Source organism: Corella eumyota, chromosome 5 (assembly GCF_963082875.1).
Source record: "Corella eumyota chromosome 5, kaCorEumy4.1, whole genome shotgun sequence".
Taxonomy (NCBI): domain Eukaryota; kingdom Metazoa; phylum Chordata; class Ascidiacea; order Phlebobranchia; family Corellidae; genus Corella; species Corella eumyota.
The window spans coordinates 2,030,141-2,055,968 of record NC_137494.1 but is presented as its reverse complement, the minus strand read 5'-3'; the positions used below and the strand labels follow the sequence as shown (position 1 = coordinate 2,055,968).

At 29.0% G+C, this 25,828-nt stretch overlaps 1 protein-coding gene across 2 annotated transcripts; it reads right to left on the bottom strand.

Moving 5' to 3' along the window:
• Positions 1-471: 471 nt before the first annotated feature.
• LOC145753142 (lipoxygenase homology domain-containing protein 1-like) lies at positions 472-24,640 on the bottom strand. 2 transcript variants are annotated; one of them, XM_082569537.1, is made up of 54 exons: positions 24,544-24,640; positions 24,219-24,342; positions 23,708-23,893; positions 23,311-23,474; positions 23,065-23,159; positions 22,747-22,864; positions 22,407-22,610; positions 21,751-21,910; positions 21,224-21,314; positions 20,911-21,040; positions 20,401-20,527; positions 19,844-20,047; positions 19,382-19,576; positions 19,007-19,115; positions 18,364-18,511; positions 17,877-17,976; positions 17,715-17,788; positions 17,529-17,615; positions 17,007-17,176; positions 16,620-16,720; positions 16,173-16,297; positions 15,841-15,989; positions 15,526-15,602; positions 14,995-15,068; positions 14,703-14,841; positions 14,227-14,323; positions 14,062-14,138; positions 13,643-13,803; positions 13,270-13,411; positions 12,703-12,849; positions 12,317-12,415; positions 12,121-12,224; positions 11,808-11,969; positions 11,169-11,368; positions 10,746-10,879; positions 10,332-10,505; positions 9,799-9,947; positions 9,362-9,490; positions 8,871-9,033; positions 7,093-7,247; positions 6,511-6,704; positions 6,149-6,270; positions 5,737-5,848; positions 5,523-5,619; positions 5,103-5,209; positions 4,775-4,899; positions 4,151-4,353; positions 3,750-3,963; positions 3,453-3,614; positions 3,025-3,165; positions 2,513-2,752; positions 2,154-2,366; positions 1,741-1,895; positions 472-1,592 (listed from the first exon to the last, which is right to left on the bottom strand). In XM_082569537.1, exons 2-54 carry the CDS (start codon positions 24,337-24,339, stop codon positions 1,422-1,424), a joined length of 7,497 nt encoding a protein of 2,498 aa, XP_082425663.1. In that variant the 5' UTR covers positions 24,340-24,342; positions 24,544-24,640; the 3' UTR covers positions 472-1,421. The 2 variants fall into 2 exon arrangements, with proteins under 2 accessions (XP_082425663.1, XP_082425664.1); XM_082569538.1 differs by having other exon boundaries at positions 20,911-21,037.
• Between the last annotated feature and the right edge of the window lie 1,188 nt (positions 24,641-25,828).

Here is a 25,828-nt window from a genome sequence, read left to right as displayed (position 1 = left end):
AATAAAATTTAAAAATTACGTATATATGCAAATTATTTAATGGTTAAAACAGTTTTTGACGTCTTTAATAACAGATTATTTAATCCAAAATAGGGAAATTTCCAACTTGATTTTCCATGTATAACACGTGCGTTTTAACTGCTGCTAAATTTTGAATAAAAATTTTTTTTTTCTGTTTACGTAAATTTTTTTTGAAATTGTAGTTAAATTTTTGTCTTTTTGATACAGATTTTAGCAAGATTGTCTGTTATTGTGGTTAAAATTTGGATCATTTAAGGATATACAATATAAAGTGGAATTATGAATAACAACAAAACACCAATGGGAAATAAGGTAAGCTCTTCAAGTTTATTTTCTAGGGTGTGATGTTTAGATAGTTGTATTAAATTCGGCTCATAATAGTTTAATGTGTAATAAAGTAGTTTTTTTAGATTGTATTTATATATACACTAATTTTTTAAATTTAAAAATATATTGGTTTGTATAAATATCTAACTGGTAAGGTATTTTAAATCAGGGCATATAGTTTGTCTAATAAGTTATCACAATTGTTGTAAGTGTTCTACAAATCTATTTTTGTCACTTTGTTTCAAGGCATGTCAGTGTCAATATTAATACAAAGACAATGAAACTATATAAAATAAAGGCACAATTTACAATATTTGTATAGAAGTAACTAAACCACAATTCTAAAATAAAACGACATACATCCAATAAAACATTTAAACAAATATAAATTCACAACATAATCTAAAAATTATATATAATTTTATGAATTTTTTTACTAAGCATTTTTCGTAGAAAATAAATAAGACGACTATAATAAAAATAAACTATAAAATCTACACTCTAAAGTGCATGTAAAAGTTGTGCATAATCTACCATACATACATTACTGCAAAACAAAATAATACTCTTATTAAATTAAGGCACCCTATTATGCAATAAATCTAATATGCTTAGCTTAATAGACATACCTGAATAACATATTTATACCGTAGTAAAATGAGGCTTTATACAATTTTGTTTATAAAAAATATGGAATGTTTGCGATATGCATATTAAATGAAAAAGTAACTATTACTTGTATAAAAATATATATGGTATACAGCTCTTATAAAACTACACCTAGTGAATTATATACAGTAGTCAATCATGTACAACGTTTGTAAAATTGTTGAAAATTGGGTTAGATTGGTGGCATAGTTTTAAAAATGTATTTTTTTGCAAAGATATATTAAGTTGTTCGATAACTTTGTACATTTTTTAAACTTTTTGCTTTGGTTTTAATTAATTTTGGTTCTTTGTGATTGAAGCGCAGTATTTTGTAACATTGTGTAGAAAAAACTTTTAAAGTTTTTTGTTGCAAATGCATCGTAATGAAAAATTTTTAAATATCCCTTAATTATTTAAAATCAATCTTAGTCTGCTTTCCTTGGTAGTACATCTCTATACAGTTGATTTCCCTTCTTATTTCCTATCCACTCTCTACACACAAAGATCCACGATTTTCCGCTTGATGGGTTTTTAATGATCACATGATCACACAACCAATCAGAATTAAACCCAGCATCATCGTGCTCCAATCGAACCTAAATTAGAAAAAAGTTAACTTGAAAAAAAGTTAACAGAACATTGACATAAATTAATATTCTTGGGATCAAAGTTCATGGCACTAAAAAACCTTACTAACACTAAAAGATGTTGATACTGTCTTGTTTATTTTAATGCTTCAATTACCTTTGATAAATTTCCTAGGTCCAGAATTTCTAAGTTAAACTTGTCAGTTTGCTTTCGTTCAAACAAATCTCTAAATCTTTGTTTCAAAACTCTTTTTCCTGAATCCCCATTCTCTCCATATATTGTGATACAAACATTTGCGTCTGTGCCAGCTCCTACAACAATCAGTTAAGGAGTGATTTAAGTTCCTTATTTTGTAAATGAAAATGTGCAAACCAAAGTTTTCTAAGTTTAAAAATGTGAAAAAGTGTCAATTTTGTGAATGTATTGTCATTATCAGTACACAAAATATTCCGTATAGTTGATATAAAGTATAATTATCTAATTTAAATGGCTCTTAGTATATAAATCTTAGATTGATATTATTATAAGTTTTGTATAGTTATAATGTATTTATGTCTGTAATTTTGTACCTTTTTCATCTGCTGTAACAACTGTCACTTCATATTTTACTGGAGTTAAACTTGCAATTGACACAGTTCTTCCTTTTGTCGATGCGCATGGGAATGTTCGACCAACCGTGTCTCTCCCATCTTTGTTGTTCACCCAGGCATGACATGGAAACCCGAACTCGGCACCGGTTGACGATTCAACCAGAACGTCGGAAACATGCCATCTGTCAATTTCTGTTAAAAAATTGTTTTTGGTAACGTTGTTTTAGACAGTATTTGTAACTTAACTAAAAAATGTTTTTAACAAATGTCGTCAGGTTATTTTTTAAAATTTACCTCCTTATTTAATTTATAATCTTATCTTAGCTCTTTTAACTTACCAGATAAACCTAAAACTATTTCCTCCAGCGACCCTAAATCTTTTGTCTCAACTTTAAACGAATAACTTTCACCCACAGCCAAGTTTTTCCTACGACCCCTGATATTCTCGATCCTTGTTTTCCGCGATTGAACCCCCCCTTTTCCTATTAACATAATCCAGGGGTCAGAGCTTGGGGCTGCATCTCGTTTGTTTGAGGTTGCCACGGAGATAGAGTATGTCATCTTTCCTTTTGAACCACCTATATTTTAAAACTTTTTAAAAAAATTGTTTGTTTTTTTAATAATACTATTATTGGCCTTTTAGTATATAATAGTTGTTATTGTCATGTTAAATCCTAACCGGTAAGCTAAATAAAGCAAGCAAAATTCATGCTTATTTTAGACAAAGCATAGCAGCTTTAAATTAGTTAGTTAGATAATTTTCTACTTATATTATTAGTATACCCAGTGTACCATTATATACTGTTACTAATGTGAAATAAAGTTTTTACTTTTCGTAATATATTCTAACCTGGTGATTGAAGATTTGAGCAAGTAAGTTCTCTGATTATTTGTTTATCATCTTCATCATCAGCCAACCATCTATTACATGGAAACATAAACTTCCCATCATTTATCGCATCAACTACTTCTATATACTCCAAATGCCAACCTAAAATATAAATAATTATAAATACCTAAGTAATTTTAAATTGTTTTAGTTTTTAATTGCTAGTGTTATGTAAACACTTGCTACATCACACAACTTTCCCACATCGAGGATAAAGATATATACAAAAAAAAAAAAACTAAAATTTGAATGAATTTTATTTAGTGAAGTTTAAAATAATAGTTTACCTATTTTAGCTTTTTTGGTATAACAATAATTAGGTAAACAATGATTAGAACATTTGATGTTATATAAATTACTTTGTAATACACATCTTTTTGTATTTTTACCTGAGCTAAATCCTTTAGCATCATGCCACACTCTAACTTTATGAAGTTCACCCAAACTAAATTTATCGTTAAACACAAATACGTCGGTGGCATCTTTCTCAAACTTGTTCTTGTGGTTTTCGGATTCTTTTAGTTGTAATTCACCACTGTCTCCAAATTGACCTTCACAAAAAATTGGGTTATTTTGATGTGCTTATGCTGTTAAAATTTTTATACCATCTTAGCATACAAAAAATGTATAATATTAAAATCACTTTTAAAACAGTAAAAGATTTGTGACGGAACTTTTTAACTTACCAAATAAAATGCATCTAACATTTGCATTTGTTCCTGCCCCTCTTATATTGCTTGTCTTAACGTTAATGGTGTAAGTTGTAGTTTTTAATGCTGATTTGCCTTTCACTGAAGCTGCTAACTCCCTACTTAGTTTCTGATCTCCCATTGTTTTTGATAACCATTGGTTGCATTGGAAAACGGTAACCGTGCCCGAATTGAGATTACGAAGTTCAACCTGTAATAAAAAAGTTTTGCAAGGTGAAATAGTTCAGGAATATTTTAAAGATTGTTGTTGTTTAAAATTTTGCGAATTCTAAGCTTCTGGTGTTGCAATTAATCTAACATTAAAACAAAAGTTAACATTTTGACAAAATAAGTCTATAAGTTTGTTAGATTTAACAGAAAAGAAATATGTTTTTCACCTTTTCACAAAACCAGTCCGGTCTCTGCCCTTTTCCATCATGTTCAATTCTGATCATTTTAAACGGAGCAATTTGGTCGATCTCGATATTAACAACATCCTTTGATCCTCTCTCTAGGAGAACACCATCTTCTTCTGACTTACGGATTAGGATGTCGGGGGCATTTCCTTTGGCCCCATAGATACTCAATTTGATCAAGCAATCTATAAAATATTGTTAAGGATTTAACAGAATTTGTTTATTATTATTTTTTGTTTTTTTGCGCATTGATAAAAGTAAATAATAAATTTGATATACAATTAATATTACAACAATGCGACGGGAAAAAATGACAAAATCAATTTAATGATTTAAAACATGCCAAAAGTAATAATGTTTATACAAAGATTTTACAGTACATTATGGCATGGTCACCAAATTATAATTGTTGTTTTAAATATCTTTGATAGCGTTATTCAATCTACAAGAAAAATACTTGTGTAATTTATCTCAATTAGATTAAATATCAGGAAAAACTGGTAAACCATTGTCTTGTAAGAATCTTCTTTAACATTTGACTGTTTATATACTATTATTAACAATAACTTCCCGTTAAACTTAAAGTACAAGTAGTTAAATTTGTACCTGTTCCAGCACGTTGTTTGTCTCCAGTAACTAGTGTAACCTCATATGGAAGTTTAGCTTGATACACAACTTTCTCTGCATCATTTACATTCAAGGTTCTTGTTGTAAGGCCATCGCCTCTATTTCTGTAGTGATTAATGTATTGTTAAAGTTTTGTGGCTTTGTTAAAGTGAAACAGGATTTAGTATTATACTAATATCTGATGGTCACAGTTATATTAACTACTGTTGTTAAATGACATGATTATTACAATACTAGTTATAACATTAATTTTCTTTATGTCACGCTTGTAACTTTTGATGACTTTTATTTTTAAAGTTTATGTTACCTAGCAAACCACATTTTGCAGTTAAAAGTAAAACTTTTTCCTTTGGTTGGTTGGTCGATCATTACATCTTCTATAAACCACACTGCATCAATGCCAGTGTGACCAATCTATGTACAAAATAAAAGCCACATTACAGATAAATTAGTTGATTGCCGGCCCTAAAGGTGGTTGCAACTTACAGCAAAAACATTGTAGCGATAATTTACTTTTGCATATCAAACAACAGATTTTTTTATTTTAGAAGCCTAAAAATCTGACTTTTACATACAAATAGTATATATAAAGACCACAAAGTTCTATTATAGATTACTAAGAAATATACAAGTTTTTACAGTATTTTATACCCTAGAAAGTCCAAGAAAACATGTTTTTGTTGTTTTGATAATTGTTTTCAATATAAATCAAAAAAATCCAACAAACCTCAATAGATTTGATTGAACCAACATCAATGGCATCTACATTAAATGTTTCAACAGTTCCTTTCTTAAATTTCTTTGATGGGGCTTCCAAAACAATCCTGATATGATATATATAGAAAATGGTTCAGTAAAAATAAATTTTGGTGTAAATGGTAATTTATTTAATACTAACAGTTGTTTTGTCATAAAGTTTAAAATACTTAACTAATTCTTACCGTCTGGTTGTCTTTTTCTCCCTTGAACCTCCATGTATTTTAATAAAACCATTTGCATTACAGCTGCTACCTTGCTCCGACCCAGTTCTTACTTTTATAGTGTATGGAATAGCTGTAAGGAAAAGAAAAATGATATAAACTTAGTCGATAGCCTGCTTTACGTTCAGGATTTTTATAGTTGGCTACAGTCGCAACTCTTAACTAATATTTGTCCACACATCGCAAACAGCTGTTTTATTTATTTTGCAGGGCTGTTAATTAGATATATACATATATTGTCTACTAAGCCATAATATATATTAACCATACATTGATTAGTTAACACCTTAATACACTTCTTAGAAAAATGCTTAGTTACTTAGTAGGCTAAAGTTTAACATTTTAATTAGGTTATAACGCCAAGTTAACTTACTTGGGCCCTCAGGAACATCTGACATTACCGATCTCTTTCCCCAACTACTTCCCCCACTCTTGGTTGTCATTAAACTTCTCTTTGTTGATGTTTCTCCATCATAGCCAACAACATACAAGGATCTTTAAACAAGCCAAAAAAACTTTTAAAAGGAAAGTCTATACTACATATTAGAAGGTTTTTAAAAAAATACTTCATTAAAATTTACCAATAATATAAGGGTTGTTAAAAGAGATTAAGACATGTTATGGAAAACTAATTAATTTTATGTTTTGAACTCTAATGAAATATTGTTTACTTTAAAAGACTTTAAAATATTTCTAATTTAAATTGTGTTGAATTCTAAGCTAAAAAATGCTGACCTTGCAATTTTTCCATCATCCTTTGACTTTGAGAGCCACCTTTCACAATGGAAAACAAATCTTTCTCCTGTTTCTCCATCTTCTATCTCAACTTTACCCAAGAACCAAGCTGGGTTGAGCATTGCGTTGTCATGACGAATATGAACTTTGAACAATTTTCCGAGGTCAACTGCTTCTAAGTTGAATACATCTTCCTAAAAAGATAAAAATACGCTAGAATTTGATTTTTTTCTTATTACGGATATCTTTATCCTTAATGTAAAAAGGATGAATTTCCATTCTTAACATAAAGTGACATTTGTTAATTCGACCCAATTTTCAGCTGCCTTTGGCAGTTCAAGATATTATTGAACATATAGCCTTATAATATAACCTGCAGATTGGTTTTGAACTGGCAAGAGTAAGCACCAATAATAGTGGCCCCACTCAAGGGCAATCTGGCATAACAGTATTAGGGATTAAGCCTATAAACTCATATAGTAGCTACAAGAGTTTTAACCTTAACATTTTTTTATAAATCTTTTGTGAAGAAAAATTATTAAAAATTAACTTTATAGATTATTTCTCACTGTTTAAACTTACATGTCCTCTCTCAAACTTGTCAGTATAAGTTTCCGACTTTAACAATTTTCTTTCTCCTGAGTCTCCATTCTGTCCAAATATTACAATATAAACATTTGCATCTGTGCCAGCATTAAACACATCTCCAGTGAAAACATGGACCTTGTATTGTTGTTCTGTAAAAGTAAAAAAAATGTAATTTTTATTGTTGAGAGCAGAATTAACACTATTTTATGTCTGATAGTTTAAACGGAGATTAAGACTTAAAAGGCAAAACATTTATAGTAATGTTAGGTATGAGTTTTGTTAAAACTATTCCATCTTTAATATTTTAAACTACTTCAATTTACTTAAAATGAATATTAGTTTAGAATTAGTAGGTTAGTAAGCTGCAAAAATAATTGTTTTTAATTTAGGCAATGTTATATGCAATTATTTTGAGCAAAAAACATAACAACAATTATTAAAATTAAACATTGACATTTGACACGATAGAAAATGAGCAATATTAAAACAAAGATGATGAATTGGCATTTAAAAATTGAATAAATAGATTTTAATCATTGCATAGATTTAACATAATTGTAAAAACACATAAAATCTCAAATTAAACAAAAAACAACAATAACAAATTAACATTTTAACCATTTGAACCAGACCAATAATTGCAAATCTAATCACCAACTAGCTGCCACCATTTTTAAACCAACCTTTTTTATTATGACATCATAGTCCGATGTGTTGCTTCCAAAACATTCAAACATATTTATCCTATTTGTTTAAGTATAACAATTACAAAAATACAATGATTAGTACAACTGCATTGTTGTAGCCTTAAAAACTGTTATGTACAATAATTTTCGTAGTTATGAATTTATGATGTTATAAAGTTGTAAAAATTGTGTTATACATTAAGAAAAAGAATACATATTTAACTTTAAATTATTGGTAAATGTTAAATGTCGAATTGTTCACCTTACGATATATTTCTATTTACAAAGTAATGAATATTAAAAATTGTTTTTGTAAAAAGTAATCAATATAATGTTTTATTATAAGTCCTAAGTCTGTTGCTTAACTTTAATGTTATTATTGGATATAATCCTCAAAATAGTGTGAATTTTTGCCATTTTGAGAGAGCTGAAAATTCTTCTTTTTTTCAAAGTATTGGAAGTTTCTTTCATATTCAAAATGTTGAGAACTGTTGTCATTTTGAAAATGTTGATAATTACTGTGGTTTTCATAATATTGAAAGTTTTTGTCATGTACAATTTCCTCTTCAATTTGTGAATCATTATCATCACTTAACAATTGGGATCCATTTTCGGTCATTCCATCTTCTTCTTCGTCCAAATTTTCAGTATGTTCATCAGATTCAGTTACATCACAATTTTCTTCAAATTTTTGGGATAAATTTTCATTACTTTCTTCTTCTTGATCAAAATTAATTGTTGAAATAACAACTCCAAGACCATTCTCATCTTCAGAATCTACTTTAGCTTATAATTTAACTGATAAAATATGCAATTATTTTGAAACCTAGTTTATTTGGTGGTTTTTATAGTTTGTTAACTTTTACAGATTTGTATGATCTATTTTAGTTTATAATGCTTTTTAATTTACAAAAAAATAAGTGAAGTTTACTGTAATTAATGCCTAAGTGTATTAACTTTGGTGTTTTGTAATAAGCTTGTTTTGGAGATTTTTATTTAAAATTGGGTAAAAAAAAACTATTTTTTTTAGTTATGTTTTTTTAGTTTGCCATTTTATGTAAAGTTAAAAGTTTAAATATTTCTTACTTTTAAGACTATCCGTAATTCTTGATTCAGATCTCTTTAACTTTCCAGCCTTTGTGACTTGTTCCTTAAAAACTTGAGTGGGGACGAGTTCTCTCACTATCTCACCATCGTCTTCATCTCTGGCTAACCATCTTCCACATGTGAACAAATAGGTCTCAGATCCCTGTGTTGAAAAAAACAATAAATTAAATACACAAGTCGATACGTTCTCTATACTGTTGGTATTTTCATTGCCGTAATGTGGTAAACTCTTAACTAAAATTTACCCATGATAATTTGCTGGCACACCACAAACAACAGCTTTTAAGTGTTATACCAATAAATTTGGACATTTACATCTATATATAATGTCCAATAACCTTAAATATATAGATTTCTAGTAGTGAAGTTTGTTTTTATTTGGGGTTTTTAAACAATCTATATACTAAATGAAAAAGATAATTTTAACATTGGTTAGTTTTGAAACTTTTAAATAGTTATAGATATCTAACCTTCTTGTTATCCAGTAACCTTCTTACTTCAACCTTATCAAGATGCCATCCAGCCCCCCACCCCTTACCATTATGTCCAATCCTTATCTTGTCTATTGTCTCCCCTACATCATCCAGTTCCAAAACAAACTAAACAAAAAGTATTATTAATGTTCTTATATTAAACTTATAGCAAAAGTTGATGCAAAAGTAAGTTGTTTAACAATTAAGCTAAAGTATTAAAGGGCATGCATTGAATTTTTTTTTTAATTCTACATTTTTATAGTATTAATTTCTTCAGAAAGACATTTATGTTAATTAACTTGTAATTAGTTTTTATTAACTCTTAAGATATTGGCACTACATTATTTTGTGTTCACTGATATGAAAATGTGTTGATTTTTTAGGTAAAAAGTAATATAAAAGGTTTCTTATTTAATGTTTAAACAAAGTCTTACAGTGTCAACTGCTTTCTTCTTAAACTTTGATTTTCTGTCATCCTTATTCTGGCAGAGACTAGTTTGTTCTGTCACCACACCGTCCCTACCATACAAAACTATAAACACATCAGCATCTGTACCAGCTCCACTAACATCACTTGTATATGCTGTAAATAGGTTTAAGGGTATTTAAAAAACGTTGTTGAATGATAAAAGTGTTTATAGAGTAGTAAGGTTAAGTTTTATATTGGTATTACTTCTATAGAAACTAGTTTAAAGCCCACCTTTTTGTTGGGATTTAAATTGTCGTAATATAGTCACAACCTTTTAAGCCCCAATTATTACTTGCCTACATTAATTGACAACAAACAGTAGTTTTTTTGTTTTAAATGGCTATAAATCGGACATATATACATATATTATCCACTTAGCTCCATAACATATATTGAATAGTTCGTTTTTTTAATAGTTTTTTTTAGGTTCTCTTTTTTTTATAAAAAAATGTTTTCCCTACAATTTGTAGCAAAAATTAAAAAAATGGTTTTACTGACTTGTAATTTCATACGGAACCTTAGCTTGATATCCTACTGTTTCATCAGTGGATGGATATAATTCTCTCTCTAACTTTCCATCATCTTTGTCCTTTGCCAACCACTTACCACATGGAAACTTCCATTTTTTACCCATAGATGGTGCATCAATATCAACCAGCTGAAGATACCAACCTAGCGTAATAATAATATTTAGTCCAAAATCAAAAAAAAAGGGATTTTCTAATTTTTCTTTCTACACCTGAAGTAGTTATTGTTGTTGTTTTTTTGTTTGTTGAGTTTTTAATATTCTATTCAATTGTATTTTATTAAATGAGCTAGCAATGTTAAATATATGTTAAATATATGTTAAATATAGGGATAAAAGCTGTAAAATAAGCTTAAATAAATGATAAGATTTTATTTTAAAAATACCTGCATTGATACCAGCATTGTCATGACCAATTTTAATTTTCTTTAAATCTCCCAAATCAGCTGATTCAACCGTAAAAACATCAGATTTATTTCTTTCAAACTTGTCGCGATGCGTTTTCGAAGTCTTTAGATTTCTGTGAGTTTAAAACAAAGTTTGGTTTATATCAGTGTACTATTTGCTTATTTAGTTTACATGTGTTTGTTTTTATTATATTTTTATGTAAAAATAGCATTTAATTTGCAGTTTCTTTTAATACTATACTTTTCAAAGTAACCTATGCTAATTTAGTTTAAAATTGTTTGCATTTTATTTCTGTAAAAATTTCCAATTATTTTCTATCTTTTTTAAGATTCTTTGCTATAATGTGGTTTAGTAAAAATATAATAAAATATCAATATGTTTATTTTTATCACTAAACTTACACCATTCCCGAGTCATCTTTCTCCCCGAAAAGCACGAGATAAACATTTGCATCCGTTCCTCCACTCCACACATCTCCTGTCTTCACTGTGACCTCATAAGTAGTCAATTGTGCTTTTGTTTCAAGGGCAACGGCATCTTTGACAGCAGTTGATGCTTTTCTACCATCTTGTTTTTGTTGTTGTAGTCGAGCATATGTTGCCTGTAATTAAAATACGATATTTTCTGGTTTAAGTTCAGGTTTAAAAATGTGGTTACCTTTTACACAAAGATGTCTTTAGTTTTTTTATGTGCTACGTAGTTTTAATTTTTAAACCATTTTGCATAAATGTTGAATTTTTAGTTTTTAGGTTTGCAATTAGTTGAGTGGTTTTACATGGATAGTTTATATAAATGTTATTATCCTAAAATTAGCCTGACTTAATTTTCTACTTCTCAATTTTTTTATTCTAGTCAATTGCCCACCCTTGAGGGCTGCATTTTAATTGTCCAATTATTAATTTTCCAACTTATATTTTTCAGTAATAACTTACTCGGGCACCTTTTTTATACCACAAAGGGCAGTATCCGATACATATACACCCAACAAAAAAACTAGATACTGTTGAAAAATTTACCCAAAATTAAATACATTTAATAACCTGATCAACTGGAACTAAAGTTCTCTCAATTTGCCCGTCATCTTCGCTTGTACTCAACCATCTCTGACAGGGGAATACCCATGTTTGATCCTTCGATTTAACTTCGATTCTGTCCAAAAACCAAGCTGAGCCAAGCACGCTGTTGTCATGACGAATTTTCAACTAAAAATTTTTTTTTTAAATTTTTTACAAATTGAGCTAAAATTCAAATTTTTTTTATTTTTTTTACAATACACTAACCACAGTAAATTACCAGTAATGGTATAAAAAAATTTGGGTTAAAATTGGTTTACAATTTATAGATTATACTCACTTTTTTAAGATCTTTTAAGTCAGCAGCCTTCACAGAAAAAATGTCAACTTGATTACGTTCAAATTTATTTATGTTTGATTCTGATTTCTCCAATTTTCTTTCACCTAAATAAACATTAGTTTAAAGATAGTTAATATTAAGTGAATAGGGTTTATATTTTTATTACGAATTTATTTAAAAACTAATAATCAAGTACCAGAGTCTCCCATCTCTCCATACAAAGTCATGAACACATTTGAGTCAGTTCCAGCACCTCTCTTATCTCCAGTGTATACTGATACATTGTAGTCTAACTCTGTTAACATATTTAGATAATAAGGAATTAATATTCCAAATAACAATAAAAAAATTTTTTTTTTGGTTGTGTTTATGAAGACTAGTTGATAGATTACATTTTAATTGAAAAAATGGTTAATTTTTGCCTGCAATAATTTACAAGGGTACCACAAACAGGAATTTATTTTATTTTGACTGCCAATAATTGGACATGAAAGTATAGCATTCAGATTTTCTGTTGCAAAAATAATAAGATTAAAGTTATTGAGGCATGTTCAACTATTTTAAAATGTACAAAAAACCAACCTTGTAAAGCATCATCAATTGGGTTTCCTTGTTCATCAGTTGGTACAAGTTCTCTTATAATCTGTCCATCATCTTCTGATTTATCAAACCACCTCTTGCATACAAACCAATACGTTTCAACCATGTTGTCCTTACTAGAAACTGATTCTAAAAGTAAAAAGTGTTTGTTATGTGTTTTGTAATAATCAGCATTTGTTTAATTAAATGTTGTTATGTCATTATGAGCTTTGTAAAAATTTGTCTGGACCCTTATCTTTGTGCCCATTCGCTTTAAGTTGTGACTTGTGGGTTTAAGTGTTTAAAATATTTTGTAATAAAATATTCGTGGTGCTAGTTAGTTTTTGGTTGTGCATGACTTTTGCTCGATAATAAAATATACATTAACTGTCTGGCTTGAATACAATTGATATCAAAGCGTTGGCTACAGTTTTAAAGTTGTGTCTGTAGAGTAGATGTTTTACTGTTAAAATTGACCTACTTAAATAATTTAACTTAGATAAAGTGAAAACTTTAATTATACACTTAATCTTTTATTAAATTTTTTTATTAACAATAAAATAAGTTTACCCCTTCTTCTCTTTTTCCTCTTGCTTGTCTTTTTCACAAAGCGCTGAATTTTAACAGAATCCAGGAACCAACCAGAACCAATTCCTCTGCCATCATGTCCAATTCTTATCTTGCTTATTGGACCAACATCTTTTGATTCAATCTTTTTGTATAAAATAACATTAAATTTCTGTATGGGTAGTAAATGATTTTTTTGTATTTTTTAACCTTTGTTGTGAAGTATATAACAAAGTAATTTAAATGTAAAATATCTTAAAATTTAAATAAGTTAAAAAAAAAATTATTATTTAAAATTAGTTTGGACTGCTTTTAAGATACCAAGTTTGTGTTCATAAAAATTGTTATTATTTTCTGACATTTTTATTGAAAATACCTTAAATTTGTCAACGGCTTTGCGCTCAAAGTTATCTGTTCTATTTCTTAATGGAATTACTTCAGACTTTCCATCCTCCCCATATAGTTGAATCACTACTTTTGCATCTGTGCCAGCATTTAATATGTCGCCTGTGTTGACTGTAATTTCATATGGAAGTACTGTAAATAAATAAGGGATTTAGTTTCATATTAGTCATAATGATTTGGAGCAATTCCTTTGTCTCTGTCATTACTTAAAATACAAAAACAAAGCATACATGGTATTGAAAATAAAATATAAAGTAAAACTTTATCTAAAAAAATTTAAGTTCAAATGCTTTGCTTTTAAAGACTCCTGTTTACCTATATTGTGTGCTACAAAAACTTATGTTAAACGCAAAAAGGATAACAAAGGTTAATTTAAAAAGTTAAACTTACATTTGTCTTGTTCTCTGGTTTGTGTTGGATAAAGTTCTACTTCAGTTTTACAATCCCCTTCATCAGTTGCTAACCATCTAAATATAATGCAAGAAATAAATGGTAATCACAATTTTAAGGTTAGTCTTTGTTACATTATGTGAATGTTGTTGTTTTTTATCTTACCTGTGGCAATAGAAAGTGTAATGGTATCCAGTTGATGGAACATTAATTTCCAATCCATCCAAAAACCAGCCAGATCCAACCCCACTGTCATCATGGCCTATATCAATTTATAAGTTTAAATATTGTGTTGTAGTTTACCCCAATTTATACTTTATCAAGTGGGTGTTCTTAGTTTTGTATGTTTTTATTTTTTTGCTTTAGAATACTTGGTCATTGGTTTAATGTTCAATGCTTTAATTTCTTAGGAAAAAGCATTAGAAATGATACAATTTTTTTTTGAGCTCAAAACCAATCCATAGATTTATTATACAATTATTATCAAAAATATCCCAAACTATCAAAATTAACCTGATCAGGGTTACAAATGTTACCCTATGTTTAGATTGTGAAGATCTTTTCTACATTAGGGATAAAGGTACTTAACAAAAAGCAAACATAATAAATCTGGCAATAAATAAAAGAAAACAAATTGTTACCGATATAAATTCTTTCAATTTTTCCAATATCTGTGGCCTCCAGTTTAAAAAGATCTGTTCGATTTCTTTCAAATTTATTTCTGATGTTATCACTTTGATGGAGTTGTAGTTTACCAGTGTCTCCATTTTCTCCATAAATCTAAATTTAAGTTAATCATGTTACCATTTTGTACTTTCATCTTCGAGATAAGAGAAAAATAGTAGCCTTTAATTTATAGCTTAAAAATGTAGAATGGGTACTGGTAACATACTTATATTGACCCAGTAAAAATTTGTGATATGTTTAAGTTACCTTGATATAAACATTTGCATCTGTCCCCCCTCCCCTCACATCTCCTGTCTTAACTGAGATATGATATGTAGTTGCTGTGGATTAAAAAAATTTAGGTTGTCATTGCTATACTTAACATTTTAACAGGCTGAATATCTTTAGTATCTTAGTTATATGCTCATTTTAATGATCCTATTTTTAAAAATAGTTTATTGTTGTTGTTACTGTTAATTAAGTTTAGAATGGTAATAATTAACTATTTGAAAGGCATATTTTTTTTTATTTAATAAGAAATAATGACATTATTAAGCTAATTCTATTTTAAATTAAACAAGTCCAATAACTTGAGTTTGTTGACCATGCTTTGGGTTTGGTGACCATGCTATAACATACTTAAAATCTTTATGTAAACATTAATACTTTTGGGATGTTTTAAATCATTAAATTGATTTTGTCATTTTTTCCCGTCGCATTGTTGTAATATTAATTGTATATCGTATTTATTATTTACTTTTATCAATGTGAGAAAAACCAAAAAAAAAAAAAAATTACTGTTTAAAAGTTGTGGTGTGCCTTCTTCTGTTATTTCTCTTACAATTGCCCCATCATCTTCATCAGTTGCTAACCACCTAAATAATAATCATGTGCTCCAATTTAATGTTGGATTTAAACACAATATTTGTATATTAAGTTTTAATATTAAGAGTAGAACAAAATGTTAATACATATTTAGCTTGATGTTGTATTAAAAGGTTTAACACATTTTGTAATTTATATTGGTAATATTTTAACTGTCTATGTTAAACTTATAAAATCATGTAATATAGTTGCTCTGTTTTATGTTGAATATATTTTTAAAGTACTTACCTTCCACATACAAATTTGTGGTCACCATCCTCCCCTCGTACAACAATATTATCCAGGAACCACCCTGCCCCGGGTCCCGAGTTATTATGACCCACTTTAATTTTGTTTACCCCTTTTAAGGTCACAGCTTCAATCACGAATTCATCAGTCTAAAAAAAATTTAATTTGTTAAAAAACTAAAATTGGAAAATTTGTGGTCCACTCTAAATTCATGTTTTAAATGCTAAATTCATATTGTTATGCCTTTTATGGTGCCAAAATTTACAACATTAATTGTTAAATTTTTGTGTATAGTGACTTGATTGTTATTGCTAACTGTTTTGTCCACTTACATCATTTCTTTCAAACTTGTTTGTGTTGGTTTTTGAGTTAACAAGTGGTCTGTCACCGGTGTCACCTTGTGAGCCATAAAGACAACAAAACACATCAGCATCAGTTCCTGCACCCCTCTTGTCACCTACATGGACATGGGGTTAATTTATGTAAAAATAGCTTAGTTATATTTAAATGAATATAACTTAAGAAATGTAACATATGCAGACTTTAAAATCTGTTAATTTTTTTTCTTAATTGTATTTAAACACTGCTTAGTAAGGTTACTTACCACTAAGCAGTGTGTTTATAAATCTATATATATATGTGTGTCTATGGGCCTACAAAATAAATAAACTGCCGTTTGTGTATTTAGGTGAATATTAGTTTAGAGTTACAACCGTATTATGACAATTAAAATGCAGACTGTTAGGCAGGCTATTGGCATCTGTAATAAATTTTTCTACCTGTTGTTACAAGTACTGTATATTGAAGTAATGGTTGAGCTCGTTTTACGTTTTGTCCCGTAGCTGGAAGTTCTCTGATTATTTCTCCATCTCCCTCTTTGCTGTTGGTATAAAAAAGTAAAATGTGTAAACAGCTTTTTAATCGTGGGTAAATATTTGTGGTAAAAAATTTTGTCAGTGTGTGGCATTAGAGCCTGAAGTATGCTCAAAACCATGCTTTTTTCTGGCTATGAAAATTTTTATAATAACATTAAACCTAAATTTATAAATGTATTGCCGTGGTCAGAAGTTATTAAGGCGCAAAATGTGTAGGCTGTGCATTTAATTGTTACTTAGAAAAAACAACTTTTAAATTATTTTAAAAACTAATTTAATTCTAATACTTACGTATCCAACCACTTCTGGCACTTAAATGTGTACACCGAGCTCTCAGATGATTTTTTACCGGTTGTAACCGGTTCTAACACGATCTTATCCAAGTGCCAACCTGAGAATTGTCTTGAATCATCGTGCCACACTCTTAACTTGTATAACTTGCCAAGATCAGGAAAATCAATCTAAATAAAATTTGGGTAATAAACTATTTTTTTTTTTGGTTTTTCGCGCATTAATGACAGCCAGCAAATAGTAAGATATGTAATAAATATTACAACAACGCGATGGGAATAAATGACAAAATCAATTTAATGATTTAAAACATGCCACAAATATTAATGTTTACATAAAGATTTTAAGTATGTTATGGCATGGTCACCAAACCCAGTATAAATTAAGTTAATAATAATAACAAAAGAATAAAATACATTTTAAGGAAATACACACCAAAAAAAAATAATATTCCTTCATATGTTTATAACTTGGTATAGCATGTAAGTTTACATTCAAATAATTATTTTGTTTTGAGTTTACCTTAAATTGATCTTTCTGGCCAGTTTCAAAGTTATCAGTTTCGTTCTTGAGTGATATTTGGTCTGATTTTCCTTTTTCTCCATAAACCTTAAATTTAAACAAATTGAATTTGTTTGTTATGGTCAGATTTTGTAAATTGTAGTATCATAATAATGTTTATTATTTAAATAAATGTGAGTATCTTACTTGTATGTAAACATTTGCATCTGTTCCAGCATTTCTGATATCACTTGTCCATATTGAACAATTCCAAGCAGACTCTGTAGAAGTTTAAGTTACATTATTGATCAACGTTAAAAAACTTTAAAATTTATTTAGCTTATATTAAATTCTAGTTAATTTAGTTACTTTGTTGAACTTGTTTTCTTTGAGAGGTATCCTCGTATAACTCCCTTATAATTAATCCATCTCCTTCATCTGTTGCAAACCATTGCCTGCAGTTAAATACCTAAATACAAAATATATTGTTTTAACTTTAGCCAAAATTTAACTTGTGATTTAGACTATTAGAATTATCGGCCAAACCCAGATATATTAAAGTTTCTTCTACCAAAATAACCACAACGAGTAAAGTAGTTTTTACTGTAACCAGTTAGCTTTTTGATCAAGATTTTAATTGTTGGAAAATAGTTGCAATTCTTAATAAACATTTACCTATAACAATTATCTCACAAACAGGAGTTTTATTTATTTTGTAGGCCTATTAATATATTATATAGAGATAACTACATTTAATTTAAAAATGTGCTTTGTACTTTATTTCATATAGTGCAACCCAGCCAGATCTCAGTCTATGTTACTTGTACTTTGTATATATTTATGTGTAATATGTTACCTGTTCACAACCATTAGAGTTGCAAGTAACAACAACTTTCTCCAAATACCACCCAGCAGCAAGACCACTGTTGTCGTGTCCAACTTCAATCTTTTTAAGTGGACTTAATAAACTTGCACATTCAATATTACAAACATCAACTCGATTCCTATAATATAAAAGTAAAAATAAAAATTAAGTTGTCATCTGTATTGACTTTAAATATTCAAATTGTTTCTATGTTTATTGGGGAGCTTGTTTAGTAGAAAAAAATTGTCTAGTCTGTTTTTAAAACTGCCTTTTGCACTTTAAAAAAGAGAAAAAAATCATTATAAATTTATAGATAATACAAAAAAAAACAAGTTTAGAGTTTCCGCGATAAAAAAGTTGTTAAATTTAAGAGTGTAAAGTAAAATTTATGAATTAAATATGTTTTTTTTTAATTTGCCCCACTTATTTAACACAGTAAACCATACAGGTATATTACATTTCGAACCACAATAACATTCCACCATGGTATTAGATTACAAAAGACTTGTTTATTGACAAAACATCAAATGATTTTTTCTTATTCATTTAACAATTATAGCCAACATCGAAAACTTAATAGATATAAAGCCTAAATAATATGATCTTGTTTTGAAACAAATATTGATTAGGTTACCTTTCAAACTTGCCATCCAAAACAACTTTTCCTGAAGTCTGATCTCCTTTTTTTCCTCCATATAAAATAATATAAACCTCAGCATCAGTGCCAGCACCCCTTTGATTGCCTGTATATATTATTTGAATAAATATTGTTCACATATTTTAAAGTATTTTATAATACTGAACAAGTTAAACATTAACACAAAGCAATTAACCAGACTTCATACTATTTCAATGATAATTATTATATTAAATCATTAATGCAGGAATATTATTAAATTTTAAAATATTTTACAATTTATAAATTGCACAATAAAACAAAAACATATTAAACATGAACCCATCATTAAGTTTATAGTCGAGTTGTGCCCCTAATAAAACAAGTACAAACCTGTAAAGAGTTGTACTGTGTAGGGTATTCCAGCATCTCCTACCCCAGCCACAAGTTCCCTCGTTATTCTTCCATCATCTTCGTCTTTTGCAAACCATCGTTGGCATGGAAACGTGATGACACGGTTCGTGGTTGTGTCGTCGATGACAACTTTGTCGAGAAACCAACCGGCATTTAAACCCTCGTTGTCATGCCCTAAAATTAAAGTTTATATGTAACAAATAAAACTTATACCGGTATTGAAAATTTATCTTTAAATCAATCAATAAAGTCAATTTATGTCCAATTTATGGATTTTTAATATAAAAAAAAAGTACTGTTAGTGGTGCATAAGTATATTAACATGGGTAAATATTTATTATGACCACATTTGGAGAGTAGAAATTACGCAAAAAAATTCACCCAGGGCTCATTCTTCTAAAACTAATAAATGATAATAAAGTCTTGTAACACTCTTTTTACCTATTCTGATCTTCTTTAGTTTTCCAACATGTGGACATTCAATATTAAACGTATCTTTTCTTCCACGCTCAAAATTATTCTTGGAGTTATCCAAGGTAATAGAACCTGATTCAGCCATGTCACCAAACAACGTGATTGTAACATTTGAGTCTGTACCAGCTCCTCTCTTATCTCCGGTAAATGTGTGAACCACATAGTTGTTCACTGCAAAATAATATATAAAAATGTAAAAAAAATTAAAATCAACTTTGAAACATATTTTTCTTTCTTTTTTATTAAATATACATGTGGTGCCGCCTATAACTTAAAATTGCAATAAAAATTGTCCATATTTTACAAAGATAAATTAAGAAAGGTAATTTTTTTTTACATTTTTTTAACCTCGATGTGGAAAGGTCGGCTTCACGACCTAACTGTAGAGTAACATCAGTTACCCTGACCCAGTTTCGAGTTGCCTGTGGCAGTTTTGGATATCATAAAATATAAAACATAGCCTTTTGTAAAATTATTATAGTGTTATAGTTTATTTGGCTTTATATTTTAAACTGTAATCTTACTTTTTGCCCTTGCATGAATATCAGTTGAGCCCATAAGATCCCTGTACATTTGTTCATCATCACTTAACCACTGCCCACAAGGAAAGTAAACTCTTTGTCTTGGCTTCATTAAATCAACCACCACAACCTTTAATATATTGGTACGGTTTAAGATCTTGTTATTCATTAATTTTTTTTTTAGAATAACACCAGTTACCCTCTCGAGTTGCCTTAGGCAGTTTTGGATATTATGGACTATAGTTACTTAATTAATAAGGTGTTTATTGGATCATTTTTCAGGATTTCATAATGTTTATAGCACCTTGCTTAAGAGCGCTACAGCATGAGAGCAGTGGGAATCAAACCAATGGTAAAGCCAAGTGTTCTGACCACTACGAAACACTTCCAGTAATATATGACAATATTAAACTATTAAAATTTAGACACTTATTAACAAAAAGTTCTGGGAGTGATGTATACAAAATAAATATGTAATTGCAATGTTATACATCACTAATATAACATACTTACCCTGTCTAAGTACCAAGCTGGGGCAAAACCTTGGTTATCTATTTCAACCCTCATTTTCTTAAGCTTGCCAACATTGACTGTTCTCATTTTAAATACATCAGATTGACCACGTTCAAATGTACTTTTACTACTACAAAATTTCAATATAAACAATTTAATGTTAACCAGTTTTTTTCATATATATATGCCACATGAACAGTATAACTTTTGTTCAGTTCCTTATATGTTTAATCCTTAATTTATCATTATCAGTCCTAAGTGTTAGCATTATATTAAGACAACCCATTACATAACAACACATTTTAAAACTTACTCGGAGCCAAGATGTAGTTTTGGAGAAGTCCCTTTCGCACCATATAAAGTAACAAACACATTTGCATCTGTGCCTGCACCTCTTTTCACACCTGAAAAATTTATTTAAAGAAGGGTTAGGCATAAGTTTAACTTAAGAAATCCATAAGACATATGGACAATATCAGGGGAATTCCACTATCACAAAATTATATGTTTACACAATAGTCAGCAAATACTTTAGCAGAAATTTATGACTTATTTATGACTATTTGCTTTTGTTGTGTTTAAAAGCATATACTACCTTATGTAAAAAAATATAGCTGTCATTTATGGCTTTTAATACCCAAAATCCGTTATTGCTAAATATGTTATTTATTTGGAACTTTATATTAAGATTTAAATCAAATAAAAAGTTGCACATAATTTAAATTGTTAGTTATAATGTATTACAATGTATTAAAAATACCCTTGTATCTTTTTCAAATTTAACTTTTGTACATAATGACCTATTTTTTAGTACCAAAAAATCTTGAATTATTAATATACCAGTAACAGTTGTGATTTCATAAGTTGTTCTATTAGCCTGTTTGCCCGATACAGCACAAAGTTGTCTGGTAAGTTGACAATCTTCTTTAAATAATGACAACCATCTATCACATGGGAATGTATAAGATCGATCGTGTTTTAAATCTTCTACAACTACCTCCTATTAATTTAAAACACAGTTTGTTAAGGTCTTTGTACAAACTAAAAACCCCAAAAAATCATGGAGTAAATTTTATTGCCATCATTTTTTTATATCTAATTATCCTTAATGTGTAAAGGCTGATTGAACAGCCTTAACCTAAAGTTACGTTAGTTACCCCGACTTAAATTGAGTTCGGCATTTTAAAAGGTGGCTACAGCATCGAAGTGGTGGGGATTAAATGCTACCAATAGATTTACTTCATTTTATACTACGGAGAAAAAGTTTTGAGTTGCCTTTAGCAGTTTGGGATATTATTGAATATAATTGGCCAATAATTAAGCTGCTGATTAAGTGTTGGCTAAGCAAGAATTCATGTTTATAGCGCTGTACTAAAGGGCGCTTTAGCATAAGTGCAGTGGGAATTAAATCCAGCACCTTATGTAGTGAAGTGTTCTAACCACTACATCATGCTGTCGGTTTTATTTAAAAAGAAAGTAATGGTTTTATGTTTTACCTTTAGAAACCAACTGTCTCTTTCTGATATTCCATCATGTTCGATAATAACTTTTTGTATTTGTCCAATATCTCCTCCTTTGTGTTTAAATATATGTGAAGTCCCTTTTGCAAATCTAAAAGTTTTGTTGTTACTCTGACCAGATTTCTTGAACAATCTCCATTTGGGTACTTTTCCTCTTTGACCCACCAATCGAATGTAAACCTAAAAAATCAAAAAAAAGATTTTAATATAGTGGTAAGACAACACTGTTTTTATTTTAGTTTACTCAGATAAGAAATTGTTCCAATTTTATTATGATAGAGTTGGTAAAAAAGATAGATTTAAAATTCTTTTTTACCCTTGCATCAGTCCCAGCCCCTTGCTTGTCTCCAGTCCTTACTGTTACTTTGTAATCCACTGATTTCTTCTTGTCATTACTTTTACGTGATGAGGAGTTGTGAAAAGATATTGCTCGACTAAAAAATATTTCATGTTATTTTTAAAACTCACAAGTACCATGGATATTATGTGTATTTCCATAAAGAATAAAAAATATAGCTTTACTACACCATGAACAATTTAGTATCATTGGTTTAATTACCTTTATTATAACTATATATAAAGGCAATATATATATTTTTTTAACAAATAATAAACTTAAATATCACATATAAACCTGATATATGGAGGCTGGTCAGCTGAGAATCGAGTTGTTTTTGAAAATGAATAAGAACCTGGAGGTCGATGACCACTGGAGGACCAACTTCTTTTCTAAAATAAGAGTTGGATTTCAAAAATATTTTATGCATTACATCCAGAAAGTTAGAGTAGTTTATTAACAATTACAATAACTAGATACTTTTAAATTAAAAAGATATTTAGCAATAAAAACATTTCAAGTTTTTGATTAACAACAACATACTGGTGGTGGCTGTGGACTTGCGTTGAACTTCTTAGCAAAGAAATCAGCAAGATGGGGGTCATATAAAGGATCATAAGGTTGCATGGTAACAACTTTTCCGTTCTCAACTCGAGGATAAACTGTCAATGTTCCACTCATTGCCATTCCTGCCCCAGACCGCCGAGCTAAAAAATATTTTTTTATTTTAATATAGAATAAAACGGCGGCATTGAGTAGTGAATAAAACACTTAGCATGACTTTATTAAGTCTTGGATTAAACCCCTACTGCTTTCATGCTGCAGAACCTTCAAGGAAGGTGCTAAGCCTGGATAACAAGTAAACTCTATGATAAAACTGTAAAGTCGGCCTCTTCACATTAAAAATAAATAATTATAAAAAAGACAATAACTATCTTACGAGGTTGTGGGGCAAGTTGTGCTGATTGGGGTCTGCTTGGTGGTCTATGTGGGGTAATTGTGACATCATACTGCATGGAATTGTCATAACTTCCATTGTTGGCAGCCTGCCAAGCTGGTCTGGGATCCCGATATTTTTGAACTGGCTTGTTTTGTTGAGAGTAATAAGGCGCAGACGATGGCCTTTCTGTTGGTCAAAATTCAATAATAATTTTGGATTTTAAAAAGGTTATATATATGTACTTTTATCTATTGTTAGTGATAATTACAATGAACTTGGTTTAAGTTAAAATTCTAAAAATGATAAATTTATGCAATTATATCCAAAAATGTTGCCATGTTTATTTAGACAAGGACAAATCAATCTTCATCTTCTATTTATTACAAAAGCGCTTAAGGGTTTAATTAATCACCCCAAAAACAGCAAAGACCATTTTAAAACTTATATTACATATATAAATATGAAATTTTTTTTTTAGGTTTTATAATTTGAACAAATAAAATTGACTAACCATATTGTCCATAAGGAGGTGAACTGTTAAGGGGTTGCCACCCTCTTCTAGCTGGGGGAGGAGGGCAAAGGGAGGGTTGCATGACCATAGTCATGGAGGGGGAAGAATTCATGTACTGCATATTCTAAAATAAACGTTTATGTATTATTAGATTAACAAAACGCAACAATTACAAAGAAAATACAGTAGTAAACATTAAACAATATCAATTTTAAATTTAAAAACAACTTTTAATGATTTTTTAAAGTTGTTTTTAAATGTTTTTTTAGTTTTATTATTATTATTTCTTTACGTTATTAAATCTTACTTTAAAGCGTATACTTACTTTTACGTTATTACGTTGTTTATTAACATAAAAATATAAAATAACTTTGCCTAAAACACTTACTTAGTATTAAAATTTAATCATTCTGAAACTAAAACATACAAAATATTAATATTTCTTTTCTCAATAGCTAATAAGGTGTAATATTACAGTAAGATGGTATCTTCATTGAAAAATGTTCAAAACACACAAAAGCGTGCATCAATAATAACCGTGGTTACGCTACGTTGTTTACATCGAAAGTATTTTAATTCAAGCTGTTATACTCTAGTATTATTTCACATATTTTTTATTAATAATTTAAATTGTTTAAACTAACAAACAACAGTTTTAACGTGTTTAAAAATAGTTATTTAATTTTTCTAAATATTAAACGTATTAAATTATTATATTTTAAAGAATACAATATAACATTATTCATGTTTTTAATTTATTATGATGTTTATAACTATAGCACTTTAAAAAGTAAGGATTTTGTAATTTTTAAAAATATATTTACAAATATAAGTTTTTTATTTATTTATATTAAAAAACCAACTTATACAAACGTGCGTGTTATATTTCTATAACAACGCACGTATTCCAGTGGATACGTAATACCTACGTTAACCACAGGTCTACTTTTGTTTGACATTCTTATTGTTTGCACAACTCTTTGTATTAACACCAAAGAGGTTAGGTCCCGTCTAAACATTGTTGTTTGCGTGGAATATGGGCGCGGTACCAGTAAAATATCGTTACGGTTGAAACTCTGTTTACTAAGGCTGTAATTTAGAGAGCATGCGAGATTTTAGGCTGTAATTTGTAACAAAGTTTTTGGGTAGCAACGTAGCGATGTCAGAAGAAAATGAACATACATTTTTTTAATTAAATATTACTTAATTAAACATTAGTTAAAGTCGATAGTTTAAATATCTAAAATTTAAAACAAAAGTATAAATATGTTTATAACCAAAATAAAACTATTTTTATATTAAAATTAATAAATTTTGCGCAGGTTTTTATTACACATACAGAAATAAAAAACTAAATTGTTTTGTCAAGAAGAACTTTTGTAAAATCACAAAATGGGCAACTTCTTATGGTCGGTGGTTTGGTGTATAGGTTTGATATTTCTCGGTTGGCCGATCGCTGGTTTCCTGGCCTGGTTTTATATTATTTGCCTTCCATTTGCACAGTGTATAGAGCCTTGTAAAGGATTCGTCGAAATTCTTCTAAAAGGTGTCAACCTACCTCAATATTTTGGTGAAAAGATTGTATCTGCCGATCCCTTATGTTAAGCTGG

Bases quoted from the DNA above. Each gene is read 5' to 3' on its own strand.
- LOC145753142 (XM_082569537.1), bottom strand. From the start codon at position 24,339: ATGCAGTACATGAATTCTTCCCCCTCCATGACTATGGTCATGCAACCC. The intron at 21,315-21,750 runs GTATATTAATAA...TAAATTTTTCAG, and splicing joins TGAAATCACAACTGTTACTG to GTGTGAAAAGAGGTGCAGGC. The intron at 9,034-9,361 runs GTTAGATATCTA...TTTTCAACACAG, and splicing joins GGTTACTGGATAACAAGAAG to GGATCTGAGACCTATTTGTT.